Source organism: Rhinolophus hipposideros (genome assembly GCF_964194185.1).
Source record: "Rhinolophus hipposideros genome assembly, chromosome: 15".
In the NCBI taxonomy this organism is placed as follows: Eukaryota; Metazoa; Chordata; class Mammalia; order Chiroptera; family Rhinolophidae; genus Rhinolophus; species Rhinolophus hipposideros.
In genome coordinates this window covers 49,560,202-49,587,219 of record NC_138061.1, presented here as the reverse complement: position 1 = coordinate 49,587,219, position 27,018 = coordinate 49,560,202, and the positions used below count along the sequence as shown (strand labels likewise).

General features: G+C 53.6%; 2 protein-coding genes across 4 annotated transcripts in view; one reads left to right on the top strand and one right to left on the bottom strand.

Moving 5' to 3' along the window:
• CDH23 (cadherin related 23) overlaps nucleotides 1–27,018 on the bottom strand; it is a 389,598-nt gene that overhangs the window by 30,931 nt on the left and 331,649 nt on the right. For both annotated transcript variants that reach the window (XM_081074073.1, XM_081074072.1), the window contains 3 exons: nucleotides 2,882–3,103; nucleotides 2,454–2,573; nucleotides 1,603–1,783 (listed from right to left, as the gene is read on the bottom strand). In XM_081074073.1, coding sequence (XP_080930199.1) covers nucleotides 1,603–1,783; nucleotides 2,454–2,573; nucleotides 2,882–3,103 — 523 coding nt within the window. The remainder of the gene's footprint in view (nucleotides 1–1,602; nucleotides 1,784–2,453; nucleotides 2,574–2,881; nucleotides 3,104–27,018) is intronic.
• VSIR (V-set immunoregulatory receptor) overlaps nucleotides 6,529–27,018 on the top strand; it is a 29,401-nt gene continuing 8,911 nt past the window's right edge. The window contains exons 1-4 of one of the 2 annotated variants that reach the window (XM_081074074.1): nucleotides 6,529–6,773; nucleotides 17,649–18,077; nucleotides 19,029–19,085; nucleotides 24,751–24,858. In XM_081074074.1, the coding sequence (XP_080930200.1) occupies nucleotides 6,692–6,773; nucleotides 17,649–18,077; nucleotides 19,029–19,085; nucleotides 24,751–24,858 (676 nt within the window). In that variant the 5' untranslated portion in view covers nucleotides 6,529–6,691. The remainder of the gene's footprint in view (nucleotides 6,774–17,648; nucleotides 18,078–19,028; nucleotides 19,086–24,750; nucleotides 24,859–27,018) is intronic. The other variant, XM_081074075.1, reaches the window with a different exon arrangement.

The window sequence follows — 27,018 nt, the reverse complement described above, 5'->3', positions numbered from 1 at the left end:
TAATGGCAACCCCCCTCTCTCCAGTTGCTCAGGCCCAAACCTTGGTGTCATCCTTGACTTTCTCTCACGTCCCACATGCCATTAGTGAGCACATCTGTTGGCTCCACCTTTGAAACATACCAGAGCCCACCACCTCTCACCATCTGCCACCGCCCTGGTTTCGGTTACACCATGTCCAGCCTGAGTGATTGCAACAGGCTCCTACCTTGTCTCCCCGTTCCCTCTGAGCACAGGAACTGGAGTGGTTCTGTGAAAATCTAAGTCCAACCATGGCCCTCCTCTGCTCAAAGCCCGCCTGTGGTTCCCACGTCACGCGGAGCAAAAGCCAAGCCCTAATAATGATCCACAGGGGCCCAACAACATCTGGCCCCGCGCTACCTCTCTTATCTCCTCTCTGCTTACTTGTCCCGTTGCTTGACTTCACGTCAGCAGGGCCTTGTGACTCGCTGTCAGGCACACTCCAACCTCAGGGCCTTTGAGCTGCTGTTCTCCCTGCCTGGGCTAACCTTCCCCAGGCATCCACAGGACCCACTCATCACTTCCTTCGGGTCTTTGCTCAGATCACTTCCTTGGACAGGTCTTCCTTGAGCTCCCTACGTAATGCTGTCGTTTTCACCCTGGCACTCCCCATCTCCCGGCTTCATATTTCCCCATAGCACCGAGCACCTCCTAATACACTAAGTCATCTGCTTAACGAGTGAGGTTCATTGCCTGTCTCCTCCAACGGCAACACATGTTCTACAAGGGCAGGGATTTGTGTCTGCTTTGTACTGTTCTGTATCCTCAGCATCTGGAATATGGCTGGCACATGGTACATGCTCAATAACTATTTATCAAATGATCAATTAAAAATCAGGATATTTCACCAAGATTTAAATTTCCATGTTTTTCCTATTTTCTTTTAAAAACGGCAAGGCCTGGCTCCCTGGGCCTGTGTTTGGACATGGCTGTAACTGGCAGGAGCCGAGCTGTGGCGGCCACAGCCCTCACTACTCCCTCTTGTCTGGCCTAGACCCCTTGCCCGTGTACGAGTATGTTCCCTGCAGGACCCCAGTAGGCCTTTGAGTTTGGGATTCCTAGGACTCCTACTCTACAGAAATGAGTGAAAACTGACTTGAGAAAACTGGCTCTGGCCATAAACCCCGCTCTTCGACTAAGAACAGCCAAGGAAGTTGTGGAGGCTACTGATGGGTGATGATGAGACGTGCAGAGAAATCCTGCTGCTAAATGTGTGCATTTGGGGGGTCCTGAAGGTTTGGGACCAAGATGCTCATCCTTCCTCTGCCCTGGAGCCTTTGCTCTGCATATGACACATGGGCATTTTCTATCTGATTCTCAAAGGGATATGTGACCCTCCAAGGCTACCAGCCTCTTCCCAGATGTCAGAATGTTCTCATCATATCCACGTGAAATTATTTTCATCATTTTATGGTTGGGAAAACTGAGGCTCAGAGAAAGCAAGATCACACAGTGTGTGTGTGTGTGGGGGGCGCTCACTACCGTGAGGCCTCCTTTCTCATTCTTCTTCTGAGTGGGAGTGGGGGTGGGTCACGAGGCCCTCAGATTGTGTTGCCTGCACAGCCCGGCTCAGGCCCCACTCACCCAGAGGGTCTCCATCTACGATGCTGTACTCCACCTGCCCGTTGGGGCCCGAGTCCCGGTCGTGGGCCAGGAAGGTCCACACTCTGGGTCCTGGCTGGCCCTCGGTGACATCAAATGGCCCCTCATAGTCTCGGGGGAAGGTGGGTACGTTGTCGTTGATGTCATTCACGTTCACAAGCACCTGAGAGGGTAGACAATTTTAGTCAGGGCTGGCCCTAGCCAGCCCTGTGCTGGGCCCAGATCCCTCGTCTGGAAACTAGACCCAATAACCCTGCCCCATGGGGCTGACACAAGAATCATATGGGGCAATGGATGTGAGGGCCTTTTAAGCTGTGCACGGATGAGTTATTATAATTGCTGAAGGCTTCTTATGGGCATACTCACACTATTGGTAATTAAGCTCTGAACGTCTATGTATTGCTATCCTATGGTCATTTCACATGAGCTCACTTGCTCCTCCCGTACCCTGCAATGGTTTTTATTATCTTCGTTTCACAGAGCAGGAAAGTGAAGCTCAGGGAGGTTATGTGACTTGCTCAGAGTCACACAGCAAAGAAGTGAAAGCTTAGGGATATGAACCCCTGTTGGTCTGACAAGAGTTTATGCTCTTCTCAGGAAGGGGAGAGAGGCAGATGTCATCATCATCTGACAGATGCAGTCACACAAAGGGTGCAGTAACTTCCTTAAAGTCACACAGCAAGTTGGTGTGAGTTGCTGAGACAAGGACAGGGCTCTTGGATTTAGGGGTTTCTCTGAGACAATCTTTTCCTACCTCCCTTCTCCACCGGAGCTTTCTGGGCTCTGTACTCCCCCACCCCCAAGTTGGGGCTGTGTCCCAGCCACCCACGCACCGTGGTGGTGGAGGTGAGGCGGCGGGACCAGATGGGGCACTGGTCTGTGGCCGTGACGGTCAGGGTGTAGCGGCCATGGCAGATTTCGTAGTCCAGTTCCTTAGCAGCACTGATGACGCCCTGGGGAAAACATGGAGGGAACAAGGGTGGATTGATGGGTAGTGCGTCAGGGCCACCCTGGGGACCAGCTCCTTCATGGGGCACCCCTGACTACCCCAGGAGGTCGTCCCCGACATCCTGGCCATGATGGGGAGTGCTTGTTGCCACCCCACCTAGCTGTTCATCCTCCCTCCCTGCCCGCCCCCCCCCCATTTCCTCCCAGATGCCATCTTTGCTCTCTGCCCCCATCCCCCAGGAGGTCACTGAGCTCCCCTCCATCCCCTTTAGTCAGCTGACCCTCTGCGTCAACCCCACCGTCAGCTGCTGACCGTGTGTTTGTCGATACGGAAGGTGTCGATGATGTTGCCCGCAGTGATGGCGTAGATAACGGTGCCATTGGGCCCCTCGTCCAGGTCTAGTGCCTGAACGGTGATGAGGCTGGCGTTGACTGTGTCCGGGCCCTCATCCAGTAGGATCTCGTAGTGGGGCTGCTGGAACACGGGTGCGTTGTCGTTCTCGTCCACGATGGTCACGTATACGTGCGTGGTGGCCTGTGGAGAAAAATGTGGTCAGAATCCTTGATCAGCTGGCTAGAGGGGTTGAAGCGGAGTCAGCTGGATATTCTCCTAGTCTGAACTCACTCAGTGTGATCCAACATGGCGAGGGAAATGGAGGAAAACGAGAGGGAGGGAAGTCATAGGTTGGTAGAGGAGGAAATCGCAGAGGCTCCACCGAAAGCCAAGCTAGGTAACTGCTTAGGTCCACGATGGCATTTGTATGACTGCGCTTATATCCATGCCCATGGCAGACATCACTAATCAATCATGGCGCTGCTGTGGCCAGATGCAAGCTCAGGATCCTTGTCAGCTCAGTGGCCTAGTGGTTAAAGTTGGTATATAAGGTGAAGGCCAGTAACCACCCTGAGCCCACAGCTTTGACTGGGCCAGGGCCTTACTGACTCTGGGCCTCCATTCAGATTACAAAAGGCAAGAATGTGATGTATTCAACCCAACACAGTATTTAAGCTTCACCCATTGTTCATGTAAATGCAAGAAATACCTATTTTAGCATTTTTAAGAAGGAGGACATTGGATTTGGGGCAATTTCAAGGGCAGAACTTGTTAAGCTGTGAAAAACATAGCTCACAGAACGTGCTTCACTGAAAGACCAGTTTCTGCAGCATGTTATCCGGTGATTGGCCATTTCTGGCTGATGCTTGGTCCATTTGGACCACATGTAATATTTAGCCAATGTAACCTCAGTGATCAGCACGAAGTAGAAATGGTTGATGTGGCACTTCACAAGCCGAGCAGATAAATGGAAGAGGTTAACCTTCCATGTACTGGTATTCTCTGTCCTTTGTCTCATCCCCCCTCCACTCTCTGCTTCTCCACCTGAGGGAATGTTTCCTGTGGGCTGCCTTAGCTGGGCTCCCTTACCATCTGGCTTCTAGATGGGTTTGGCCAACGGGAGGTCCTGGCAGAAGATGGGAGGAGGGAAGAGAGAGAAGGGGTATTTCTTCCTGACTTCCTCCTTTCCTCACTGTAGTTCTGCCAATGGCTGTGTTTTACCTGCTGGGTGACACCTTTTCATAGCTCTAATTCTCACTGGGCTCCAGTCACCTCACCTCCTCTTCTTGTCCTTTTGGACACATGGGTGGTAATGGCTTCCTGCAGATGCTAGCCTGAGGGTGTTTCACCAGCTCTCTGTAAACAGGCCCTCCATTAAACTGTCTTCAGTTGAGTGTGCCATCACTTTACAATGAGGCCCCTGACTGATACCAACCATTCTGTCAGCACAGGAGCACCACCTTCCAGGAAAGGAGCTGGAGTCCAGCCTCACTGATATGGGTGGTGGTCTTGACATTTCCCCACCTTCCCAGACTTCTGGAAGTGGGTTTAACAATCTTGCAGGGGCTGGGAGTGCAGGGTGTTTAAAGGAGATGCTCCATGGAAACTCTTTTTTCTGAGACCAGGCCTGAGCTTGAGAGGGGAAGGTAGGTCTGACTTCCTCGGGCCTCTGGAGTCAGGAGGAAGTCGTCCCCCAAAGGACCTCTCAGCTGAACCCTTCCTGCCCTGGCATTGAGGAAACGGTGTTTGAAATGTCTTTACCATGCCCATACTTTGGGAAATGCTTCTGTCTCACCTGGCTGCAAACCCAGGAAGCTCAGTGGGTGGGAAGTGTGGTGGGGAGGAAGGAAGGGGAGGGGAGAGTCACAGACTGGTTCAGGTGTCCTAGCCTTCTGGGGAAGGGCTTGGAAGTTGCCCTCCTCCCCCTAATCCCAGGCTTTCCTCACCTACCATGTAGACCTTGGGGCAGAGGGAGTGTGGTTTCAAGAGTAGTTTGGGCAAGGCAGGCCAGGAAGGGATGGGGGGATCCCCCGTGAGGGACCCCATCTCTGCCAGAGGATGGCTGGGTGGGAACCGCTTAATACCCACTTGATTTCAGTTGGCTTTGAACTTTCTCTGGGTGGAAGTGCTCACACTCTTCCAGCAGGAAGGGCCCTGGGCTGTCTCCAAAGGGGTCACAAGGTCAGGGTCATGACCAAGGATCTGGGTTATGATTTGGCAGTCTCCGGCGCTCCCATCCCAGGGGGGCTTCCCTGGCTCCAGGGGGCCTGGGCTTGCACAAGCTCGCCTAGTAACAGCATGACACCCACCCTTCCTCTGTTGTAGCCTTTCCTGCCCCAGGAGTGAGGGCTGAGAACTATCAGAGAACCTTTGACTTGGATCAGGGAACCCATGGGGTACCCAGAATTCCTGTCTACCCTTGAGTCCCAGTACTGATTCTTGACACAGATGAACTTTGGCTGTCCTCTGTCCTTCAACCTGGGGGTTGCCTGTGAGCCCAAGATCCCTAATGGGCCAGCAAAGCCCCTGGGAGCTTCAGCCAGGCTGGGGTAAACTCGTGCTACAGCTATGCCGTTTTTCTCCCCCAATCCCTGGCCCAAGCCACTGTCACCTCCACAGTGAGTCACTTACTAATTCATCAGTTTGCCCTTTCAGATAAGAGTGCATTAGACATCCTCTCCATGCGCAGTTTTGTGTCAGGGACTCAGAAACATCAGAGAGAGGCCCTCATCCCTCAAAAGCTCATGATGTAACTCAGAAGGGCAGATGAGCACAGCCGAGATCAACTGGTTGGTAACCGCAGCCCCGGTGTGATAGGTGAAGGGGGCGTGGCCAGTAAGGACTGGGGTGGGGACCTTCAGGGGAAGTTCAGGACACTTTGTGAAGGGGAAGGACTTGAGTGGAGCCCTGAGGGATGAGAAGAATATGGAGGGGAGAAGAGACATTGCCAATGGTGCCAGTGTGCTGAGTGGGGTGCAAGGGCACTAGCAGTGGGGGGGTGTGGGAGTGTCCTGAGGATGGATATCCAGGCTCAGGGAGTGAGACGGGGCAAAGCGGGAAAGGAAGCTGGGGCCCAGGCGGAGAGGAGCACTGACGATTTTCTTTGGGACACACTACTGTTGTGCACACACGTCCTAGTGTAGGGGTGGGTTGTGTACTCCTGCACCTGCGCTACCTCTGTGTGTGGTGTGCCCGTGCAGAGGGTGTTGCACGCTCTGGAATCTACAGCCAAGCGTGCTTCAACTTACCTATAGCTCTTTACAAAAGTAAGATTTCTTTCATTCGTTCATTCTGCCACCCGCCACGCCCTGGGCTGGGTTGGGCTGGAGGGTGTAGGGTACCAGCCTCTGCCCCCAGACAATCCAAAGGCTGGTGGCTGAGGGCGGACACGGCCATGACGACCACGTATCATGCTAAGTTACACAGATGCACGTCTCTCGCCGTGCAACAATACAATCCTCTCCAAAGAGGACGTGGGGGGAGTAGAAAAAGCTTTACACTGGAGATCAGCTGGAGCTGACTCTGCGAGACAGTAGCTGGCTCCCTGACGGTCGGCCGTAGCCCCTCCCGCGGGGCCGTTGGGAGCAGCGGTGCCCCCGACGGCCTCCTGGGGGCGCTGCGGGGGCGGGGCCGAGCGGGCAGCTCTCGGGCTCCGGGCGCTTTCACTCCTCGCAGGGAGGTTTCCCGGCCGGCTGCCGCGTCTGCTCCCCGTGCACCAGGAGTTCCCCCAGGGTGCCCAGGCCCCGCTCCCACCGGGCCACGCCAGACGCCGCTGCGCCCGACGGCCTCATGGGCGTCCCCCCAGTCCCGGAGGCCAGCGGCCAGCGCTGGGGGCCTGTGCTCTTCGCTCTCTTCCTGGCTGCCTCCCGAGGTAAGGTCCACCCAGCCTGGGCGCTGGGGCAGAGCACCCGGAGAACACAGAGGGCGGGGTGGGGGGAGTCATGCGCCGGAAGGGGCCCCCTGGGAGCCCCCTTCAGCAGGGAGGCTGCTGGGACCGCTTGGCAGGGTGCAGCAGCGTCTCTGCCAAGTGCCCTGGCTGGACGCTGGGAACAGTTTTATTCTCTGACGGTTGCCCATGCCGCTGCCTGTCTATCCCTTCCCTGCCCAGGGAGCACAGTGCGAGAGTGGCTTCTGCAGAACAGGAGGTGGAGGTGGTGGGTACAGCCCCCTGTGTGCTAGTGGGTGCCACTGGCGTTTGACACCCGTGGCATCTCCCTGCCCCTCCCGCCTCAGGGTTCTAGGATCTCATGGCTGCAGGTTCTGTGCCCGGTCCCCTGGTGACACTCCTGGCTCAACAATGGTGGGCCCCTGTCTTGTCCTTCTCCTGAGGGTCCCAGGGCTGAGAGTTGAGTGGTCAGCTGATTCTCGGTATCACAGAGAAGCTGAGCTCAGGGACCCATGTGGGGCACTGGGGAGAATGTGGGACGCTTTCCCAGCTGTGCCATGAGCGCCTTCTGGGTCCTTGGATAACTTATGGCATCTCTCTGGCCTCAGTTCCCTCAGCTCAAACACAGAAGCCCTACGCAAGGAGGTGCTGCTATCTTCTTTCAAACTCCGGACTGTTACAACTCCAGGTGATATCCTGGCCAGGACGCAGGGGCTTCCACGGGGAGGGCAGAGGTCCTCATACCCATAGCCTGGCCTCTGGTTCTTGCCTGCCCAGAACTAGAGAGGCTGGATCTCAAGGGAAGAGGTGGCCGGCAGTCAGCCTGTGGAACTAAACTTTATGGGGAGGGCCCAGGGAAAGTGTGAGTCAGGCAGGGAGTGAGAGGGAGGCAGGAGGGAGCTGGGGGGCTTGGCACAGGCATCCATTGGGTGGGTCAGAAGAAGAGACGAGAAAGAGGGAAGGACAGGGTGAGAGGCAAAAGAGGAGGCTGACAGAACCTGGAAAACACCTCAGAAACAAATGGGTGCCTGCAGGCAGCATGATATCTCAGTATTTGGAGGCTGGCCTGGGTCTCTGATAAGGAGGAAGGAGCCCACACCCCAGAGACAGAGCTGCCTACTCCCCAGCCTCGATGCTCCCCGGGATGACAGTCAAGGCTGGGAGGGAGGCATTCTTGGCACCAAGGCCACAACAGGACATGGCTTCCAGAAGGAGTAGGGGATGGTGGCAGACAGGAGGCCAGCACCCGAACCACCACAGACCACCTTCCCTGCCCCGTCCTCCCCAAATGACCCCGAAAGGCCCTTCTGTTTTCTTACCCCTCTCACGCCCTCCCCTAGCTGGGCTACTCTCTGTTCAGCAGCCCCAATTTGGGAAACTGAGTTCTGGAGAACTAGGGACCCAGCTTGCAGAGCAGCCAGGAGCAGAGAGGCTCAGAGCCCCTGGCTCCATGTTATCTACATAGCCAGGAGCCTTCTCCCCCAGAGGTCTTGGCTACTCAAATAGCTTGGTACACCATCTCTTCCTGGGCCAGCTCAGGGAGATAATGAAGGCTCGAAGCAGCTTTCCATGGAAAGGAGTCAGGGGAAATCTTAGTTTTGAACTACTCTGAGACTCAGTACTCTTAACTGTAATATGGGCATGCTAATGAATATGAACCCTCCTGCCTTGTGAAGTGCACAAGGGAGGTGGGAGGCCTGGTTGCAGACGTGGTCAGGAAGGTCTGTGAATTGGAAAGACCTGCCCACGGGTCAGCTAAGGTGCTAGGTTGCCCTGGGCAGGATTGCTCAAGTCAGAGTCTGTATGTCTCGGAAGGTGAGAGGGAGGTGGCTGGCGTAGGCCTGTTCCCTAACTCTTATGGTTGGGCCAGCACCCGGGAGAATGGTGGTGGTGAATACAGTGCTCAGGAGCCCAGACAAAGTTGGGCTCCTGGTTGACATGGATGGAGGGAGGCACGTAGGGAACCAGGAACCAGCAGACCCCAAGGGAGGCTGAGTCTCGCCTTCCACTGTAGGCGTTCCTGGAAGCTGTGGAAGCTATCGTCCTTGCCATATCCCCAGAGGCGGACCCAGCATTCCCAAACTCTGGGACTAACACATAGAGGTACACTGGGGCCGGGGGGGGGGACACCCCACCTTCCCCTTCATGCTAGACAGGCCTATAGGGCCTTGTTGAGTAACCCAATGGCGCAAGCCTCTGATGCAGCAATGGTCAGCTCTTAGGAAATCCATGACCCTCTGCCAAGACGCCATGGGCTGAAGAGAAACAGCCTTGAAGTCAGCCCATGGGTATGAGGGGACATCCACCCAATGCCAGTGGCACCAAACAATACTGGGGAGCCCCTCACTGAGCTGGGCTGGGTGCTCCTGTTTCTCCCCAATCAGGGCAAAGGTGCCCTGCTGAAGCCTGAGCTCCCTGGGAGAGGTCAGGCGGAGGTGCAGTGCTGGGAAGCTGCAGGAGGCCACCTCCCTGCAGGCATCTGCACAGGGAGCCACAGGCCAGAGCAGACAGAAGGGAGGAAGGAAGGAAGGAAGGAAGGAAGGAAGGAAGGAAGGAAGGAAGGAAGGAAGGAAGGAAGGAAAGTAGAAAGGAAGGAAAGAAGGAGGGAGGGAGGGAGGGAGGGAGGGAGGGAGGGAAGGAAGGAAGGAAGGAAGGAAGGAAGGAAGGAAGGAAGGAAGGAAGGAAGGAAGGAAGGAAGGAAGGAAGGAAGGAAGGGCGCCTTGGTGCCCAGCTGGCCTATTGGCTGTGACCCCTTCAACCAGCACTGGCTAAGGCCCACATACTGAGCTTGAACCCCCAGGTTTTAGGCCAGCTCTTCATCCAGGAGCAGGGGAGGGTGAGCCAGGGGTCAGCAATGCAGCTTCGGATGGACCCTCAGACCCCCTTAGCAGCGCAGGCATGCCCAGCACCTTCCTATGGCAGCCTCTGTGGGAGTGGCAAAGCAAGTGTGTGCCCTGCACAGGGCTTCCCGTACAGGTCCATTACTTCACAGTTTGGCTTTGAGAGTCAGTCAGATGTAGGTTCAAATCCCAAGAAGGCCATTTATTGCTCTGTGACTTTGGATAAGTGATTTGGCATCTCTGAGCAAGTTCCCTCATCTCTCCAATGGTAGTGATGATGGTACCTCCCTCAGAGGCCTGCTGCGCCGAGTCAGTGCACAAACGCTTAACACAGTGCCTGGCACTTGGCAAAAGCTGTGGAGTTTTGGGCTGTGTCTTGGCTTCCGGAGGCTACATGCCATGGGCTCTGCATCTGAGCTCCTTGCTGCCTACAGGGCCCTGCAGAGCGCCCGGGGCCTGGGAAGTCACTGACTCGTTTCACTGGGACTGGACTCTCTAGGAGCCTGGAGGGCTGAAGGACACACAGGCTAGGTCCAACCACCTGTGGCATCAACAGGCACTTAGCGTCTAAAATATCCATAGAGGTACCTGTGGAGTCTCCTCCTAAAATTCCCCAGAGATGGAGACTTTGCAACTTTCAGGCAAGTGGGGTCCAGGGTTTGCTTGACTCAGTGGGGTCTTTTTTGCAACGGAGCTTTACTTTCAGCCGTTTTGCTTTGGCTGACCATCCCAGAGAGCAAGACAGGGGCCACCCTCATGCCTGTCATTAATTCAGTAATGAAACTGCTCTGCTACTGACTGAGCAAGCCCAGTTCCTTTAACCTTCCTACACAGGACCTCATTCCCCACGGGGACTTGGGGTCCAGTCCTGCCTCTGCGGCTCACTCATTGTGGGAACATGGACATGCACTCCCCCTTGGTGTGAGCCACACGCTGGCTGACGTGGTCTCCGCGAAGCTGCCCACTCCCTCCTGAAGGGTAGTTCTCTGATAATGTTTCCTAAGCTCAGTCATTTGCTCATTACCTTTGGGATTTCTGCAGTATACGGCTGTCATCGTATGTACTGGTTTCTTCTTTAAATCGACTCATTCTTTTACTTAAGTAAATAGATTTTAAAAGGAAACTTTATATCACTGCCATAAATGGGAAGCCAGTATCACGTGCCATAAATAGAACAAAATCATAAAAGTACGCAATAGGAAGACCAAATAAGGGTATTATTTTCTACTTGGAAACTATAGCCTGGGGAAGGCGCCACTCCTGAAACCTGCTGTCCCTTGAAAAAAACAAAACAAAACAAAACAAAACAAAAACTCCAAACCAAACCAAAAACAAATGACAAAGATGTTTTGAAGTCATACTGGCATCAAACTTATTGGACTCTCTCTTTGACGTAAATACGACTGAAAGAATCGCAAAGGGACTAACCTTCTCTTTCTGTGATTCGGTGTATGGAAGGCTGGAAAACTACCCATGCTGCAGACACTGTCAGATCCTCTCCTTCACCACAGAAGCAGACCCACCGCTGTAAGGAGCATTAGCTGGTGGCAGGGGACGGTTCAGCTCTCCCGGAGGAAGGGAAAGAGGACAGCGTTTCCCATCCTTAGACGCGGCACAGAGCCAGAGGGCCTCTGTGGGCTTCTTCCAGCCCTGAATTCTCCCAGCCCCTGTTGTCTTCCGCAAATAAATACAGCGGCTCCAGCCAGGTCCTTTCCTGTGTGGGCCCAGCTAGCCACCCCAGTAACCACAGTGGGAGAGGGAGCTTGTAGCCTTACTTGCAGGGGCCTAGCCCTCATGGGCCAAGCCCCTGTCCATCTGCAGCAAGGAGGTGGGGCCTCTAGGCAGTCCCTGGCCACTTGTCTACTCTAGAGGGCAGTCCATGGCACCAGACTTGTAGAGCCAGACTTCCTGGGTTCAAATCCTGGCACCACTACTTACTTTTCATGAGACTCTGTACAAGTTACTTAACCTCTCTGTGCTTCAGTTTCCTCATCTGTAAAATGGAGGTGAGTACCTACCTCACCGAGGAGGATTAAATAAGTAAATCCATGGAAAAGTGACTAGAATGATACCCCCAGCACCAAGTACGTGCCAGCTGCTACTACCGCCATTGCTACCCTCTTGCACTGAGGGTAGGGCACAAAAAGACTTGAAGCTGAACCTTAGGAAGTTTTCACAGCACAGGATCTTGAGGGTAGCAGGCTGTAGCTGGTAGTCTGGGCTGCACACAGTCGTCCTTAGGAAGGGCCTGGAGGAGTCTGGGAAGGAGTCATCCACTGGCCGGACCTCTGGCCAGCTGCCCAGGCCCTCCCCAGGGAGGCGTGCCGGCCTCCAGCCTCCAGCCCCGGATGCCTGGATACTTTCCCAAGGTGCTGGAAATGCAGCTTCCTCCAATAGAGCCTGGTTTCCCCTTGCCCGGACTCCTTGGTCCGATGTGAATGGACACTTCCTGCAGGGGGCAGGTATCAATAAACACATCTGAGATGCCCTTTGTCCTCGCTGGCCACAGAGCCCCAAGGGTGGACCTGCTGGCTTTAGGCCCTCAGCCCCTCACCCCTGGGGCACTTCCTGGAGCTTAGTGCTGGCAGACTCCGTCCTGATTGGTCCTTGCCTCTGTTTCCCTCTGTGCTCTGCATGTTGATAAAGACGGAGGCTAGCCTTTCCCTATACCCTTCATGGACTATCCGGGGGGACAAGGCCTGGCCAAGAGCTGGAGACCAGGCCCATGTCTGTCTGGGGTCCGCTCTGAGGGTGAAGGCCAGCCATAGCAGGCGATGGGTAACTGTTTACTTACAGCCCCTAGAAGCTGCAGAGCTCAGCTGTTTGGGTGGGGCCTCGACTGACTAAACAAGCTGGGGACCTATCTCCAAAGGCTGGGGCGTTGCCTTGGCAACTGCTAGCTAAGCTTCTGCCCCGTCAGGGAAAATACACAAGGCTGCCCACACCCACACACACCCATCCCGTGCACGCCCACAGGGTTTCGCGAGCACCCTGTGCTGAGTGGAAAGAGGTGAAGGTCACGAAAACTAGCATCCTGACATGAAGCCAGACAAGCGGTCCTTTCCCCTGCAATGGAACAGAAGCGTTTTTACCAGAGGCTGAGCCCACCTGTGGGCTCAGCTAGAAAGCAGAAGCAAGACTTGAATTCTGAGCGGACGTCCCTTATAGAACTCTATACTCCCACGGCCTCTCTGCCTTGGGCCTGGTTCCTGTTAGGACCTTGGAAATATTTGTGGAATGCAAGAATGATGTTTTCAGTTTGGGCCAGAGGCAGGGTTATGTGGAAAGCAGACAATTCCAGGTCAATTCACTCTCTAAGTAGCTGGAGGATGAAGTGTCAGTCAGCCCTGTCCCCGGGAAGGATGAGGGCGCTTCCTGTCTACAGTCTAGCTTGTCCAAGGAGCTCAGCCACACAGGGCTGTGTGGCTCTGGGCAAGTTGCTTGACTCCTCTGAGTCTGTTTCCTCATCTTTAAAGTGGGGATACTAACATCTATGTCACGGGTGTTATGAGAATTAAATGAGTTTAAAGTGCTCAGCAAGTCCTGCTACGTAAGAAGTACTCAACAACACCTGTGGTCGCCTTTGTGGCCCATTTCTTGCCTCTTCCTCTGCTCGGAGGAAAGACAGCCTTTCCCTCCCGCTGCAGGGTTTCAGAGCTAGAGGGGGCCTAGGAACTTGGGGAATCTTTTCACCGATAAGATGAATACAGGGAGGCCCAGAGAGGGATGGGAGCTGCCCAAAGGCACACAGCAGGGGCTTGGCTAAGGAGGGAGGGGGCCCAGGGATCCCACTGCCCAGACCAACGTTTTATAATAATCCTGAGACCTGGGATTTTCCAGTTCACAGCATTCTTCCTCCAGGTGCTTCTGCCTCCTTACCTAGTGGCGGGTGGGGACCTGGGCCTCATGAGGAGCACAATAACTGGATGGTTCCCTCCTGAGCACAGGCTCTGGCCCGGGGTTATTTTCCTCTCCTCCTTGCCTTGGCCACCCTGGAGCCAGGGGCCTTCCTCCCCACCCACTCTCCCTAGTCTCTGACAATGACGCAGGTGTCCAAAAGGATCTGCTCCTGACAATAAGCAACATCCTCCTGCCAAATAACTATAATTCCAGCTGGGCTATATAGATCCCTGATAACATGTGCGCATGAGCAGCTGTGGATGGAGTGGGGCATGTGCACTATTTTCCCCGACTCCATGCCCTTGAGTGTCCTCCCAAGGACAGGCTGCCCTGGACCTTGATCTGACTTGAGTCTCAAATACAACAAACGGGTTGTCTTCTGTCTCCCTAGAATGAAACCCTGTGGACCCTGGCCCGCTTCTATCTGGCCCTCTTGCTGAAACTGAACCCTCTCCCCCGCCCTCCAAACCTGAATCCCAGCTTCTCGTTTTTTCCTAAAAGGGGAAGAGGTCTTTCTGGGGTGTGTGAGGGGTTGGGGTTGAGCAATGCCCCTCCCCCCACTATCTCTGAACCCCAGTTCTCTCTGTGCTGCCCTGTGGGTTTTCAAGGAGATTGCCTCTAGGGCTGAAAAGCCCCTCCCCACTGCTGTCTGGGCAATTCTGTAGTCACTCCCACTGTTGCTTGGACCTTGAGGGCTCTGGGCTGGAATCCCACACTGAGGGGTGTTCCCACCCTGCCCCATATGACCATACCAAGCCCCATGGTGCCTGCATTTCAGCCCCACCCCATCCGCACCTCTGGCCCCACCAGCTCAGCTTTGTGCTCCACCTCTTGCTTCCACCTTACCTCCACTCTACCTAACCTGTCAGATGTATGACCCTGGCCTCCACTGAGCCAGCCCTCCTGAGAGCCCCGAAAGTGTGTGCATTCCTGCATATGCTGCTGCGTCCGGATTCAGCCCCCAGCCTTGGGGTAGCTCTGGGGCTGGAGGTGATGTTGGGAAAAGGCAACACGGGATACCAGCTGGGAGAGCTGCTGGTGGGAGCTGCCACGTGGCCTGCTGGGGACGGGAGCGCAGGACAGAGATTACTGTAGGTCCACTCTGTGGGTGGGTTTTTGTTCTTCTTGGGAGCACCTGGGAGGGGCCTTTCCTTAAGCACTTCCCACCTCCAGTTACTAGCACAACCAATTACTGGGCCCACACCCATGAGGCACAGGCCTGTGAGGGGAGTCCAGGCTGGCAAGGACAGAGACGGGGGCCCAGCTGGGGTATCTGGGGCTGCTCTTCCACTGGGTCTTCTGAGGGGGTAGGAGCAATGGGTTGGCAGTCAGAAGAGACTCGGTTAGTCTCTGCTCTGCCAGGTTTCCACTGGGGACCTTGGGTGGATCAGCTCTCTGAACCTGAGGGCCTGGCCAGTGGAGTTCCTCCCTGGCTAGCCCAAGGAGCCAAACTCATGGATCACAAACTTAAAATGTCCATGGGGCCAAGCAAATATGGTGAGAGAGTAAAGCAGGCCAGATGGAAACATTAGGGAATAGTGGGGATTGTGAAACACTGGAACTCCAGTGCCCCAGTTAAACGGGAGGCTGTTACTCAGCTCTAGCTGCCGATAGCCTTGTAGGAAAGCTGGTTTCGTGTTAATGTGATTTTCAAAGAAAAGCTATGAGGCAAAATTTTCATATCAAATTTCTGGCTTTCAGAAATGTTAGCAATATCATACACAAAAAAGTAAAATACTTTAAGTCTCAAATAAAATATGTCTGAAGGCTAGATGTGGTCTGTGGGCTGCCAATTTCTGAACTTTCTTTTCCAGTATAGTGTCTAATTGCCCGAGTTTAATTCTGGCTCTTGTCTTATTTGCTGTGTGATCTTCAGTGAGTTACTTAACATCTCTGTGCCTGTTTCCTCATCAGTGAAACAGGGAAAAAACCCAACAATGCCCATCTTATAGGGTTGGTAGACATGTCCATAAAGCACTTAGCATGCCTTTTCTTCTTCTTCTAACTAGAGCCTGCTTTACCTGAAGCCCTCATATTCCATGTTCTGAGTTCATACCCTCTGGAACTTTAGGCAAACCACTTTTCCTTCTGGGCCTCTATATTTGTGCCTAAAAAGAAGACCAGCATCTTTCCAAAGAAGCTCTGAAATCCTTGCTCACCTTGGCAATGACTTTCCATAAATCTGGGACTCCCAGACATGGCTCCCTTCACATGTGGGTGGAATGGCTGGGAGGCTGTGGTGTGTGTATGTCTTCCTTCCCTTCTGGGGCCTAAAACCACGCTTGCTGACATATTCTTTGGGGCAATGGCTTTGCTGTTTCCCCACACTCTGCTTTAATTATGCAGGCACCCCAAGATTGGATCACAAGCTGTTATCAGCCATTCACCCCTTAGTGGGAAAGACTTCGAAGCTGGCTTATCATTTTATTGGGCAGAACTATTTTTCACTCCTAGGAACTGTTTTTTCAATTGCTGAAATGAATTAGAGACCCATCTAGCTCCCATGTCTCAAGCACCAACTCCCAGCAAGTCACTTTCAGAGTACTTCACGTAAATTAGTTGCAATCCTGGCTTCAGCTCTGGCGGGTGGATGTTTTCATTTCTGTTTTACAGTGAAGAGTCTGAGGCCTAGAGTTTAAGTAATTCATAGCTGTTGGACATCAATGCAGACCGTTTCAATTCCAAACCTACACCAGGCTGCCTCATTGCTAACTGGAGAAGACTTTCAGATCCGCAAGCGGGTCCCATGCTCTAACGGCAGGGGAGGAGTGTCTGGAGGAGGAAGTGTTTTCTTGAGTTCAGGCCACGGCAATGAAAAGGACGTACCCGTTTGGATTCTGTACATATTTCCAAACTTTCCTTCCCTGTTTGCCTGACCACAACAGCCCCTGAGAGGCCAATTAAAAGTAAACTATCACTACTATATAATCCTCATAATGTATAAGCCTTCCTATGTCTGCAGAGGGCATTAGAGGTCACATCTCACGTTCGCATCTTTCCCTCTTTCAGTCCTTTCACAACTGTGTGCTGTCGCTGATAGTTTTCTCATTGCACACATGAGGAAATTGAGGCTCACACAGCTAGACAGAGGAACCAGGACTCCAGCCCCGGCATTCTGTTTTCAAGGGCCAGTGCTTTTAGGGGTCAACACAGTTAAATGCGGAAGGGTTGGGGTAGGATAAATTGGACCAGGGGTTGCTTCACTGGCCTACTGAAAACAAAAATAAACTAGGAAATATGTCTAAGAAGACTGGGTGGCAGGCAGATGCATGGACGAGGTGGCCTTTTATGCATTCCCTGTCCCTGTCCCCGAGACACTTTGGGTTTTCCTGTTTCCCCACCAACAGGCCCAGGGCAGCCTCTCCACTTGCTTAAACCCTATCTGTCCATCAACCGCAAATGCCTGTCCTCCTTCAAGAAGTCTCCTGACCATCCCCAGGAAGGCTGTGTCCTCCCTCTCAGTGCCCTGAGGTTGGCACCAGTTTACCCTTTGCCCTACTTTGTTGTGAATGTAGGCCTTGTCAGCCCAGGGAGGCTGTAATTTCCCAAGGGAAGGCCATGTGTGCAGCACGCACTTGGCACAGGCCTCACACACGAGGGAGCTCCATTAGCGCTCACTGATGAGGAGGTGGGAAGGCACACTGGCTTCAGGAAGGGCCAAAGGTATGGATGACCCCAGAAGGGTGGTCCAGGACAGAACACGGTCTCCAAACAGCCTTTCTGCTTCCTGTCCTGCTTCCCACCAGACAGCGCTGGGCAGAGCCACAGAGCCTGCAGTTGTGGGGAAGGGGTGGGGGAGGGAGCTGGAGCCTGGGCTCATTCTCCACCCAGGAGATGGACCCATGCTGGCTCGGGTCAGTCTGCCACCTGTCTGGAGGCTCTGCTACTCCTTGGCCAGCTTCCCTGGAGTGGGAAGCTGTCATGGCTCCTCCCACAAAGTCAGGGATAGAGCTGGTCAGGAGCGAATGAAGGCTCAGGGAGGTCAGCTGACTTGTCTGGGACTGTGGCTGGGGAACCCACATCTTTGGAGCCCAAGGCCAAGGTCCTTCCTCAGTCTGCAGGCACTGGGAGTGAGTGGTGTTGGCTCAGGCAGTTGATAGGCTCTCATCTCTCGGTGCAGATCTGGTGGCAGCTTTCAAGGTCGCCACGCCCTACTCCTTGCATGTGTGTCCTGAGGGGCAGAACGTCACCCTCACCTGCAGGATCTTGGGCCCTGTGGCTAAGGGGCACGATGTGACCTTCTACAAGACCTGGTACCGCAGCTCACGGGGCGAGGTGCAGGCGTGCTCCGACCGCCGGCCCATCCGCAACATCACGTTCCAGGACCTCCATCTGCACCATGGCAGCCACCAGGCCGCCAACACCAGCCAGGATCTGGCCCGGCACCACGGACTGGAGTCTGTCTCCGATCACCATGGCAATTTCTCCATCACCATTCTCAACCTGACCGCTCTGGACAGTGGCCTCTACTGCTGCCTTGTGGTGGAGATCAGGCACCACCACTCAGAGCAGAGGGTCCACGGAGCCATGGAGCTGCAGGTGCAGAGAGGTGAGGACTTCTACAGGGGACAGCCTGGGGGTGCTGGCCCTGTGGGATGGTGTGTGGTGCCCGTCTGGAAGGGGGAAGCAGAGAGAAGGACAGCATGGGGGTGTGGGGCTGGGTGTATGATGGTGTGCTTGGGTGTGACCCTGTGCTGGTGCCTGTGATGCTATATGGGTGGCAGTGGCACTCCTGGGCATGTGTGTGAGGTGGGGTGGCCGTGGTGTGTGCAGCTGGAAGTCTCTCTGGTCAGCTGGGTGTGATGGAGAGGGAAGGTATACATGGCTCTGTTTAAGACAGTGGGAATGTTTTGTTTTCCGAGAATATTGGCGAACAGTGTGTTTTCCCAGGACCCGTCAGCTCCGAGTCAAGTCGTTGTTTTCAGTCTAGTTGTGGAGGGCGCAGCCCACTGGCCCATGTGGGAATCGAACGGGCGATGTTGGTGTTATGAGCACTGCGCTCTAACCAGCAGAGCCAACCGGCCGCCCCGACAGTGGGAGTTTTTAATGGGAGAGGGTGTATGAACCTGGGTTGGGAGTGTGGCTGCGCGTGACAATACCACAGCCATGAAATGTGTCTGGGTGTGAGGTGGTGGAATGGCTGTGATATGTGAGCGTTCTGGTACCTGTTACATGGCTGTTACCTGTTACATGGCTGTTACCTGTGTCCAGGTAAGAGTGCAAGGGGTGGTGTACGGGACAGAGGTGTGGGCACAGGCTGGTGTCCACGTGCTCCTAGGATGACATGAGAACTGTCAGGGCAGGCCCAGCTGTGTGGTGAGAATATGCCTGTGTGAGTGTGTGTGTGTGTACACGCGTGTGCGTACAGGTCCCACCTGGGCCAGTGCTGCTAAGTGGACATGAGTAGCTGAGACAGGAGAGGGGCACTCCAGCCTGGACAAGCCTCAATGGCCTCCTGGGCCTGACACCTACCTAACGACCTTTCTCTCTGCTCCCACAGGCAATGAAGCACCATCCAAGTGCATTGCGTACCCACCTTCCCGCAGGGAGAGTGAAAGTAAGGGACATCCTCTTGCCCCTTCTGGGCTCTCTGTTCTCTTCTGTCCTCCTCCTGGACCCAGACCCTGTCCTAAACTCTGACGTCATCACCCCAAGCCCATGGAACCCCCACTCCTCCTCCCCTTTGCTTCCTCCTTCACCTGAGGCATTGGGCTGCAGCCCCCAGAAGTCCACTCCCCTTCCAAGGCCTAAAGCTTGAGAGTGTGGACTCCCAGAGGCCCTGCTCCTGGCTCCCTGGGTGGGGCTGTGTCCTGGCAGTGACCTGTGGCCAATGGCCCCATGACAGACACTGGGTGCCACAGGCTGCTGAGCTTGTTTTCAGTGGGCTCCCCTCCTGCCCACCAGTCCTCTGCCACCTGGGAAGGTTGGAGGACTGTGGGGTGTTCTCTTGGCTTGGATCAACTACTTAAAATTTCCTTGTTCTGTGCATGGTGGAGGGAGAAGGGAGAGGCACAAGAAGTGAACAGAACTCCCTTCCCTGGAGCCCCTACTATGTGCTAGGCCCTGTGCTAAGTCCTCCCAAGTATTGGCATTTCAGTGTGTTCTCATAAGAATCCTGTGAAGCAGGCAGCACCATCTTTATTTTACATACGTGGACATGGAGGCCCTGAGAAGTGCCTTAACTTACCCCAATTCACACAGCCAACAAAGGTAGCACAGCTGGGATTGTGCTTACTTCACCTGCTTCCCAGCTCGGGGGGGACATGCAGTGCAGCGGGTGGCAGTCAGCCCCGGGGGTTTGCCCAGAGAAGTGCCCTATGGGAGATGGGGGCACTGTCCAAGTACTCAGAGGCCAGGTGAAAATGCCCAGCAGCTTGGAGACAGCAGGCCAAGGGGAGATGTCTTGGAGTGCCCCACTCTTCTGAGAGGAGAGGCTCTTGGCTTCCATAGCCTTCTATCCATCAGTAGTATGGGCATCGGTGGGGACCAGCCCCTGCGCAGGCTCTGGAGACCAGAAGTGCAGATCTTCTCCCTGCCCTCTAGGAGCACATGCATCAAGACCGAGCCAGGAATGGCAGCAGCTCAGCTACAGCCTCAGCCACACCCCAAAGGCTGCCTTGACTTTCTACTCAAACTCCTCTTTTTTTTTGAACCAACAAGCCGACTAGCCAAGAACAAAATTAGAACACACGTGTTGGTCTGAGCCAGGGCCACATGAACTAAGATCCTCTTTGATTCAAGCCCCTAACCTTGCACACCACAGAGCTCACATGTCACTCAGTACCAAGCCACTGCTGTCCTCACTTCCTCCATCAGCGACTCCCTGGTGAGGGTAGAGAGGGGCCTCTGAGCAGCTCCTTCCTTCCCACGCAGCAGTCTCTCGACTGTGCGCACACGCGTGCCTGTGTACGGGCCAGGGAGAGCTGCACCTGGCAGGGTACTTGAGAGTTCACTTCCCCATTGCTCCTTCCACTCTGAGCCACCCCCCAGTCCCACTTCTTTCTCCTGCAAAACTCCCTTAGAGACAGTCACGTCTGCCACGGTCCTCACTTCACAGCTGAAGTTCAGGCAGGGGAAGGGCCTTGCTCCCAGTCTCTCAGACCCAGAGCCAAGAGGAGATGCCAGAGGGCCTGATTCTCAGTGTGCACACGCTGCCTGCGTGCTGGGCTGCCCTCCCCTCTGTCAAGACTGATTTTCTGAAAATGAGTTGTATGAGTTAAGTCTTTGGGGACAGGGACAGGAGATGCCAGAGGGGACGATGCTAGAGAAAGCAGATACAAAACGGAGAGGAAGCGGAAATTTTGTTCATTTTTCTTGCTCTAGACTCTAGAGAAGCAGCTGTTGGAATTAGGGGAACAGAAGTCACCTGGGAAATCTTAGTAGTCTGGCTAATAAGAGCCCAAGGGTGAGTCAACCTTGAACTTGACTGCCAAAAATGGGTCAGGCTTCCTTGGCTGCGCACTTCTGCTCTCAGGTTTTAACACTTTTTTCCTCTCTAATTCATGGGGAGGGCAGCCTCACTCTGAGCCTTGTTTCCCTGAGCTACTGTCCACAGGGAATTGGCTCCCCGAGGGCCAAAGGGACATGTTTGCTTCTGTCCCTGCTGTTGAGGGCAGGGGGATGGCTTCGATTACTTCTGATGTCCCCTTCTAATCCCCTCCCAGACTCTTGGTTCTGGAGGTTTAGCGACTCCAGAGACTTGGAGTGGTGGAGACTTGGCCCTATGGCAGGCGTCGTCTCAGATGAGAAGCAACCCAGCTATAGTTTTGGGTGGTATTATGGAGGTTTTAGACAGCATGTCCATTCTCTGGGTACCACGTGTGCACTGAGAAACGGGAGCAAGTGTGACCCTTTCCTACTAATGAGGTGGGGGGAGCAAATCAGTATTTAAGGAACTGATTCAGGGATTAAAAACTCAAATGTCCCCAGGGCCAGGGAGCCGGTGAATAATATAGAAGAAAGGGAGGGAGACTGTGGCTAGCACCGAGCTGCCGGTCTCTAGGTGCAGTTCCGACTGCTGCACGCCAGGAGGGGGGCCCACGGTTGCCAGAGCCACTACATTTTCAAGGAGACTTAGAAGTCCAGATTTTACATGAACTCTCGATTTCAAATGTGGAGCCCATTCTAGTGAAAGGCAGTCTGGTGAAGAGGTTAAGAGAACAGACCCCGAAAGCAGCCACGTTGCTTCACCTCTCTGCACTTTAGTTTTCTCATCTGGACAACAGAGATGATTATAATTGCACTTATTTTCCAGGATGTTATGAGGCTAAAATGAAGTTCTATATGTAAAGCGCTAAGAGCCATGCCTGGAAAGTTAAGTGCTGTGTTAAATGCTGGCTGTGATTACTTCTAATGCAGAATTCGAGGCCTGGCTTCCCAAGTCAACTCATCCATGCCCCTGTGCCACGGCAGGATGGCACGTCGATGGCAGCAGACAGTGGACACATAGCCTGTTTTCTAACGATTTAGAAATATTTGCCTGATGAGCCAGGGGCTCGGTGGGTACTGGCCTCCGGGTACTGCCCTCTACTGCCACTTACCTTTGGAAAGATCCTTGTCCCCAGTCTCTTTAAGACAGATGCCTTGGTACCTGATCAGCTAATGATACTTTCAGCCAAGAAGCTGTTTGCTTTTTCCTCCTCTAACTGTGGCCCCAGTCTCCTAATGTTGTCTTTGGGAAGTAGGAGGGTAGTTGGTCTGTGAAGTCATCTGAAAGCCCGAGTCAGCCTGAAGTCAGGGAGGTCACAAGAGAGGAGTGAGACAGAGGAAGTTGGTGCCCTAGGAGCCCAGATTGCTGAGGGTCTGTGGTTTTTCACCGGAGCCCAGCGAAAGGGGCTGGGCAGCCATCTCCCCTCCCCTTAAAGCCACCTCCCTATTCCCCAACACTGCAGGGTGTTTTATCCAGCCCCCTCCCTGAGGAACCAGACAGCCCAGCTGAATTCCCTCCTGCACATATACTCACAGGGTACTCCTGGCAGGCCTGGGACAAAGACCAGTTTAGCAGTCTGCCCCATCCCCCAATCCCACCCTGCTCTGTGAGGGCCTTGGTGCTAGCCTGGAAGCTGCCTCTGCCAGTGTCTGATTACCTTCCCAGGATGAGCCTGGCTCTGGATGGCTACCAAGCAGGCCATCTCCCCACCCCGAGGTACTGGCTATGCTTGTAGGGAAGGGTGGAGAGCTGTGGTAGGGCTGGGCTCCGCACAGGAGCCCATGGCCTCTGAGGGCACTTGGGTCCACAGAGCTGCCCGCAAATCCCTGCTCCGCCCCCCAATCCCCCATCGCAGTGTTAATCTCAGCCCAGGTTATAAGGAAACTGAGTCCTGATCTCCCGGAGGGGCTGCAGATGTAGGATCTTTGCCTGGCAACAGGAGTCAGGCTGGGAGGTAGGGCCCACAGGGAGCCCGACTTAGTGAGCACCTAACTAACTTCATCAGAAGCTGCTTAGTCGCAGGCCGGAGGAGACCTGCTTTGAACGCTTTGCAGCTCGCTTCTCTGATAGTGCCCACAAGAAGGGCCTGTGATAGGGTTTAGAAATACTTAAATGTTTTTACTTTCAATATTCCACGTCAAAATGCAGCCTTGCTAAGATCTGCGGGGGAGCTGGCTTTAATGTGAAGTGGAACTTGCTTTGTAATTAGCATAGCAACTGTTCCTGCACCAGTGGGTACTTCTAACGTGCCTGAAAACAGTTTGTTCTCTTTTGCGGCGTGAACCAACCCCCTGCAAGCTTGTTTACACCATCGGGTTGTTTAGCAATACAATGATGCGAGAACAGCCCTTATTCCAAGTAAGTCCTGCAACTGACAACATTGGGACCACAGCACAGCCACCTTCCCAAAGCTCCCCTAGGGCCAAGTTGACAGTTGACACTGTGACAAGATATGCCCATCTTCTGGGAAGGGCTAAAATTGGGAAGGAAATGCGTTTATGCTGGTTGTGGTTCTGAGCGTGGCTCGGTTCCAGCGAAAGTCCTGGAGTCAGCAGACGGACTCGCTAAGCGGTACAATCCGAGGGTAATTTAGCAATAGATGAAAAGAAAATGCACATACTCGTTGGCTCAGCACCTTCACTGCTAGAAATTTATGTACAGATGTCTTGCCTGGGTGAGCAAAAATGCACACACAAGGAGTTCACTGCTACGTTATTAGTTATGTTGAAGTATGAGAGCAACCTACGTGTCCTCCAATGGGAGACTCAATAAATTTTGGGTGAGTCACGTGATAAAGCCCTGGGAAGAATGAGACAGAGCTCTGTGCCCATACACAGAGAAGTCCAAGCTATGCTAAATGAGAAAAGCAATTGGAACATATACCGGGGGTGCCAAAAAAATGTATACACATGACTCGTTATCGGTGTATGTTATCTTTTGTTATCAGTATATATTATTACAATGTTAATAGATTTTTTCCTTTCTTAAAATGTGAATGTGTATATATTTTGGGGGGCACCCTTTGTATATGCTGTTTATGCAGGGGACATATCTAGACCATACTCAAGAAAACTATGGACACTGATTATCTATTTGGAAGGGGCCCGGGTAGAGGAGGAGGAAGAAACTTTAAAATATAGTTTTTAATATATACATTTATTTTTTTGTAATTTAGAAAGTTTAAAAATTTTAAAAACGTTGGAGAAGAGTTCACATTTCTCTAGTTCTCCCCCCAGGAACTGTATGTATGAGATCACTTTCAGAAGCTTGGCCCCAGAGCTAAGGGGTCACTGAAGAGGTAAAACTCATTAATTTTATTTATTGTGGTAAAACATAAAATTTGCCATGTTAACCACTTTTAAGTGTACGATTCAATGGCATTAATTACCCTCACAAGGTTGTGCAACCAGCACCACTACCTGTTTCCAAAAGGTTTTCAACACTTGGGCTCCTTTTGACCTTGAACTCTGTGGCATAAGGTCTGTGAAGGGCCTGCTCTCCCTTCTCAGGGAACCACCTGTGGCCCCAGTCGGCTGGATGACGACCCTCAGCTGTGAGCGCCTGGCTTTGTTTCTGTGTGCTCTGGGCACATTTGGGGAGGAGGTATGGGGCTCTCTTTGAAAGGGGGCACCTAGACCTTCTGTGCCTCTGAAGGTCACTGAGGGTCTGGCTGTGAGGTCTGGGTCACGGTGGGTCCCCTTGCTGCCTGGCCTCTCCTCTCTGGACTTCAGTTTCCCCTCAGGAGGAACAGTGAGAATGGGGCATCACCTGGGCCTGCCTCTCTGCCTTTCAGACATTACGGCTGCCGCCCTGGCTACAGGTGCCTGCATTGTGGGTATTCTCTGCCTTCCCCTCATCCTGCTCCTGGTCTACAAGCAAAGGCAGGTGTCCTCCAACCGCCGTGAGTATCCTTGGCCTCCTGGGAGGGGCGGGGGGGGGAGTCACCTGTCCCAGTGCCAGTTCAGCGCCTGGAATGGCAAGGTCCGGAGCTAATGTATTCCCAGCAAGGGGCTGCGCTCAATGTCAGAGAGAGGAGGGACCCAGACATGTCATGTTCAGGGCCTAAGAGCCCACAAGCCCCAAGCAATGCTGGCTTGGCACTCAATAAATATCTGTCGATGAATGGTCAGATGGAGCAGTTCAAATTGGTTTATAAAAATGCTTCCAATCAGAGATCCTTTGGAGACCTGCTTTAATGTATGGGTGGGCTTGTTTTGTTATTAGCATAGCAATGACCGTGACAAAAATGACCTTGCCAAAAATGACCTTGCGATGATCAGAACTGGATGAGGTCTTGGAAATAAGTTAGTTCATTTCTCTCCTTTTACAGCTGAGAAAGCTAACATCCATGGGGTTAAATAATTAACGAAATGGTACTCAGTAGGTGGCAGAGCTGGCACTCAAACTCAGAGCTTTCAACTCATGCTTTTCCCAGGGAATATAATCCCACTATATAATAAAAACACTCATTAGCATAAGCGTCATAGCCAATAAACCCCCTTCCTGTCAAGGTTGTTGTGCCAGGTAGTCCTCATAATGACTCTAAAAGTTTGGTCCTATCGTTGTTCCCATTTTACAGCTGAGCAAACTGAGGCACAGAGACGTTAAGTAACGCACTTAAGGAACTTCACAGCACATAAGTGATGGAGCCAGGGTTCAAGTCAGGGCCACAAACACCTTTACACACTACTCTGCAGGTGACAGTGCCCTTTGCCCTTGCTCTGACCCCAGCCATAAGCCTCAGCCAGTGGAGTCCTCCAGGACCAAGAGGGTGGGGAGTCCTCTGCCTTTGGCACTTGCATTGCTTCCCTCTTCCCCTCTGCCCGGCAGCAGAAGGCAACTGAGGGAGGACTGCTCTGTCACCAGGTGGCTTTTGGCTCACACCTGATTTCCTTTGGCTGGACCTTCATGACTTGTACCCTTCTCTCCTGTGGGTGCAATCTGGAACTCCACAGTGGGTCACTCTGGCTATGGCCACCTCTTCGTTACTCTCAGGACTTCCATATATTTCTCACAAAACCCACCACAGCCCACCTACAAAATAACCTGAGGTTAGGAGTGGGCAGGAGGGAGGGCAGGGAATGTGGTTGGAGCAGAGAGAGGAACCGAGGGGCTCAGCCAGGAAGAGAAATCACTGCAGAACTGCCATCAGCTCTTGCTCATCTGTGTAGTACTTCTACGGAGGTGGGGATGGGACGAGGAGGGAGACATGCTCAGCTCAGCTTGGCTCCCAGATTTTAAAGAGGTGCTTTCAGTCCCCCTTACTCCAGACCACAGTGCTGCCTCCATCAGGGAACAGGAAATGGATGGTGGAGGGGGGAAGGGGGCTGTTGTTCCTGCCTTCCTCGCAGGGTACCAGAGGTTGGTCCAGGGCTATTTCCCATGTCCCAGGCTGCAGGAAGGAAAATCAGAGAGGGGACATCCCCAGGCCAGAGCACCACGGGGGGTGTCCTGAGGACATGGGGAAACTGAGGTCAGCCCCTAATATCTTGTCCTCCAGGCACTAGGACACCTCCATTCTGAGGTCTTCCCAGGGGAAAGGCCCAGGAAGGGACCGATGAGTGGCCTGGAGCCTGGTGCTGAGGGTGCACTCAGGAATGAGTCTCACACGGGGTGGGGGGGTGGGGAGCGGGGGAAGAAAGCGAAAATGTTGGGAGCATGGAGGAAGGCAGTTTGCTGCAGAGGCCAATGGGTGTGGAAACCTGCCCAGTTGGAGATGGAGACTGGTTTTCCCCAGCTGCAAAGTGGGACCAACAGTCCTTCCCCCAAAGGGTAGGGGAGATGAGCCGAGGGACCGTAGGGCACACACACGGAGCCTGATGCCCTGGAGTCCTCGGTAAACAGTAGCCATGAATCCAATACCGCAGAGATTTCAGGAACTTGTGTGTAACTTCCCTGTGTGTTCTGTTGTTGTGCCCCTCCCCCACCATCTATTTCCCCATTGTAATCAGCAGTAAAGCTCCTGAAAATGAGAAGGAGCTGTAGGAGCACGGGGAGCTGCAAGAAAGAGGGAAGTTGGGGCCACTGAATTTGGTTGGTGTTCAGTTTGGGGGCGTGGAGA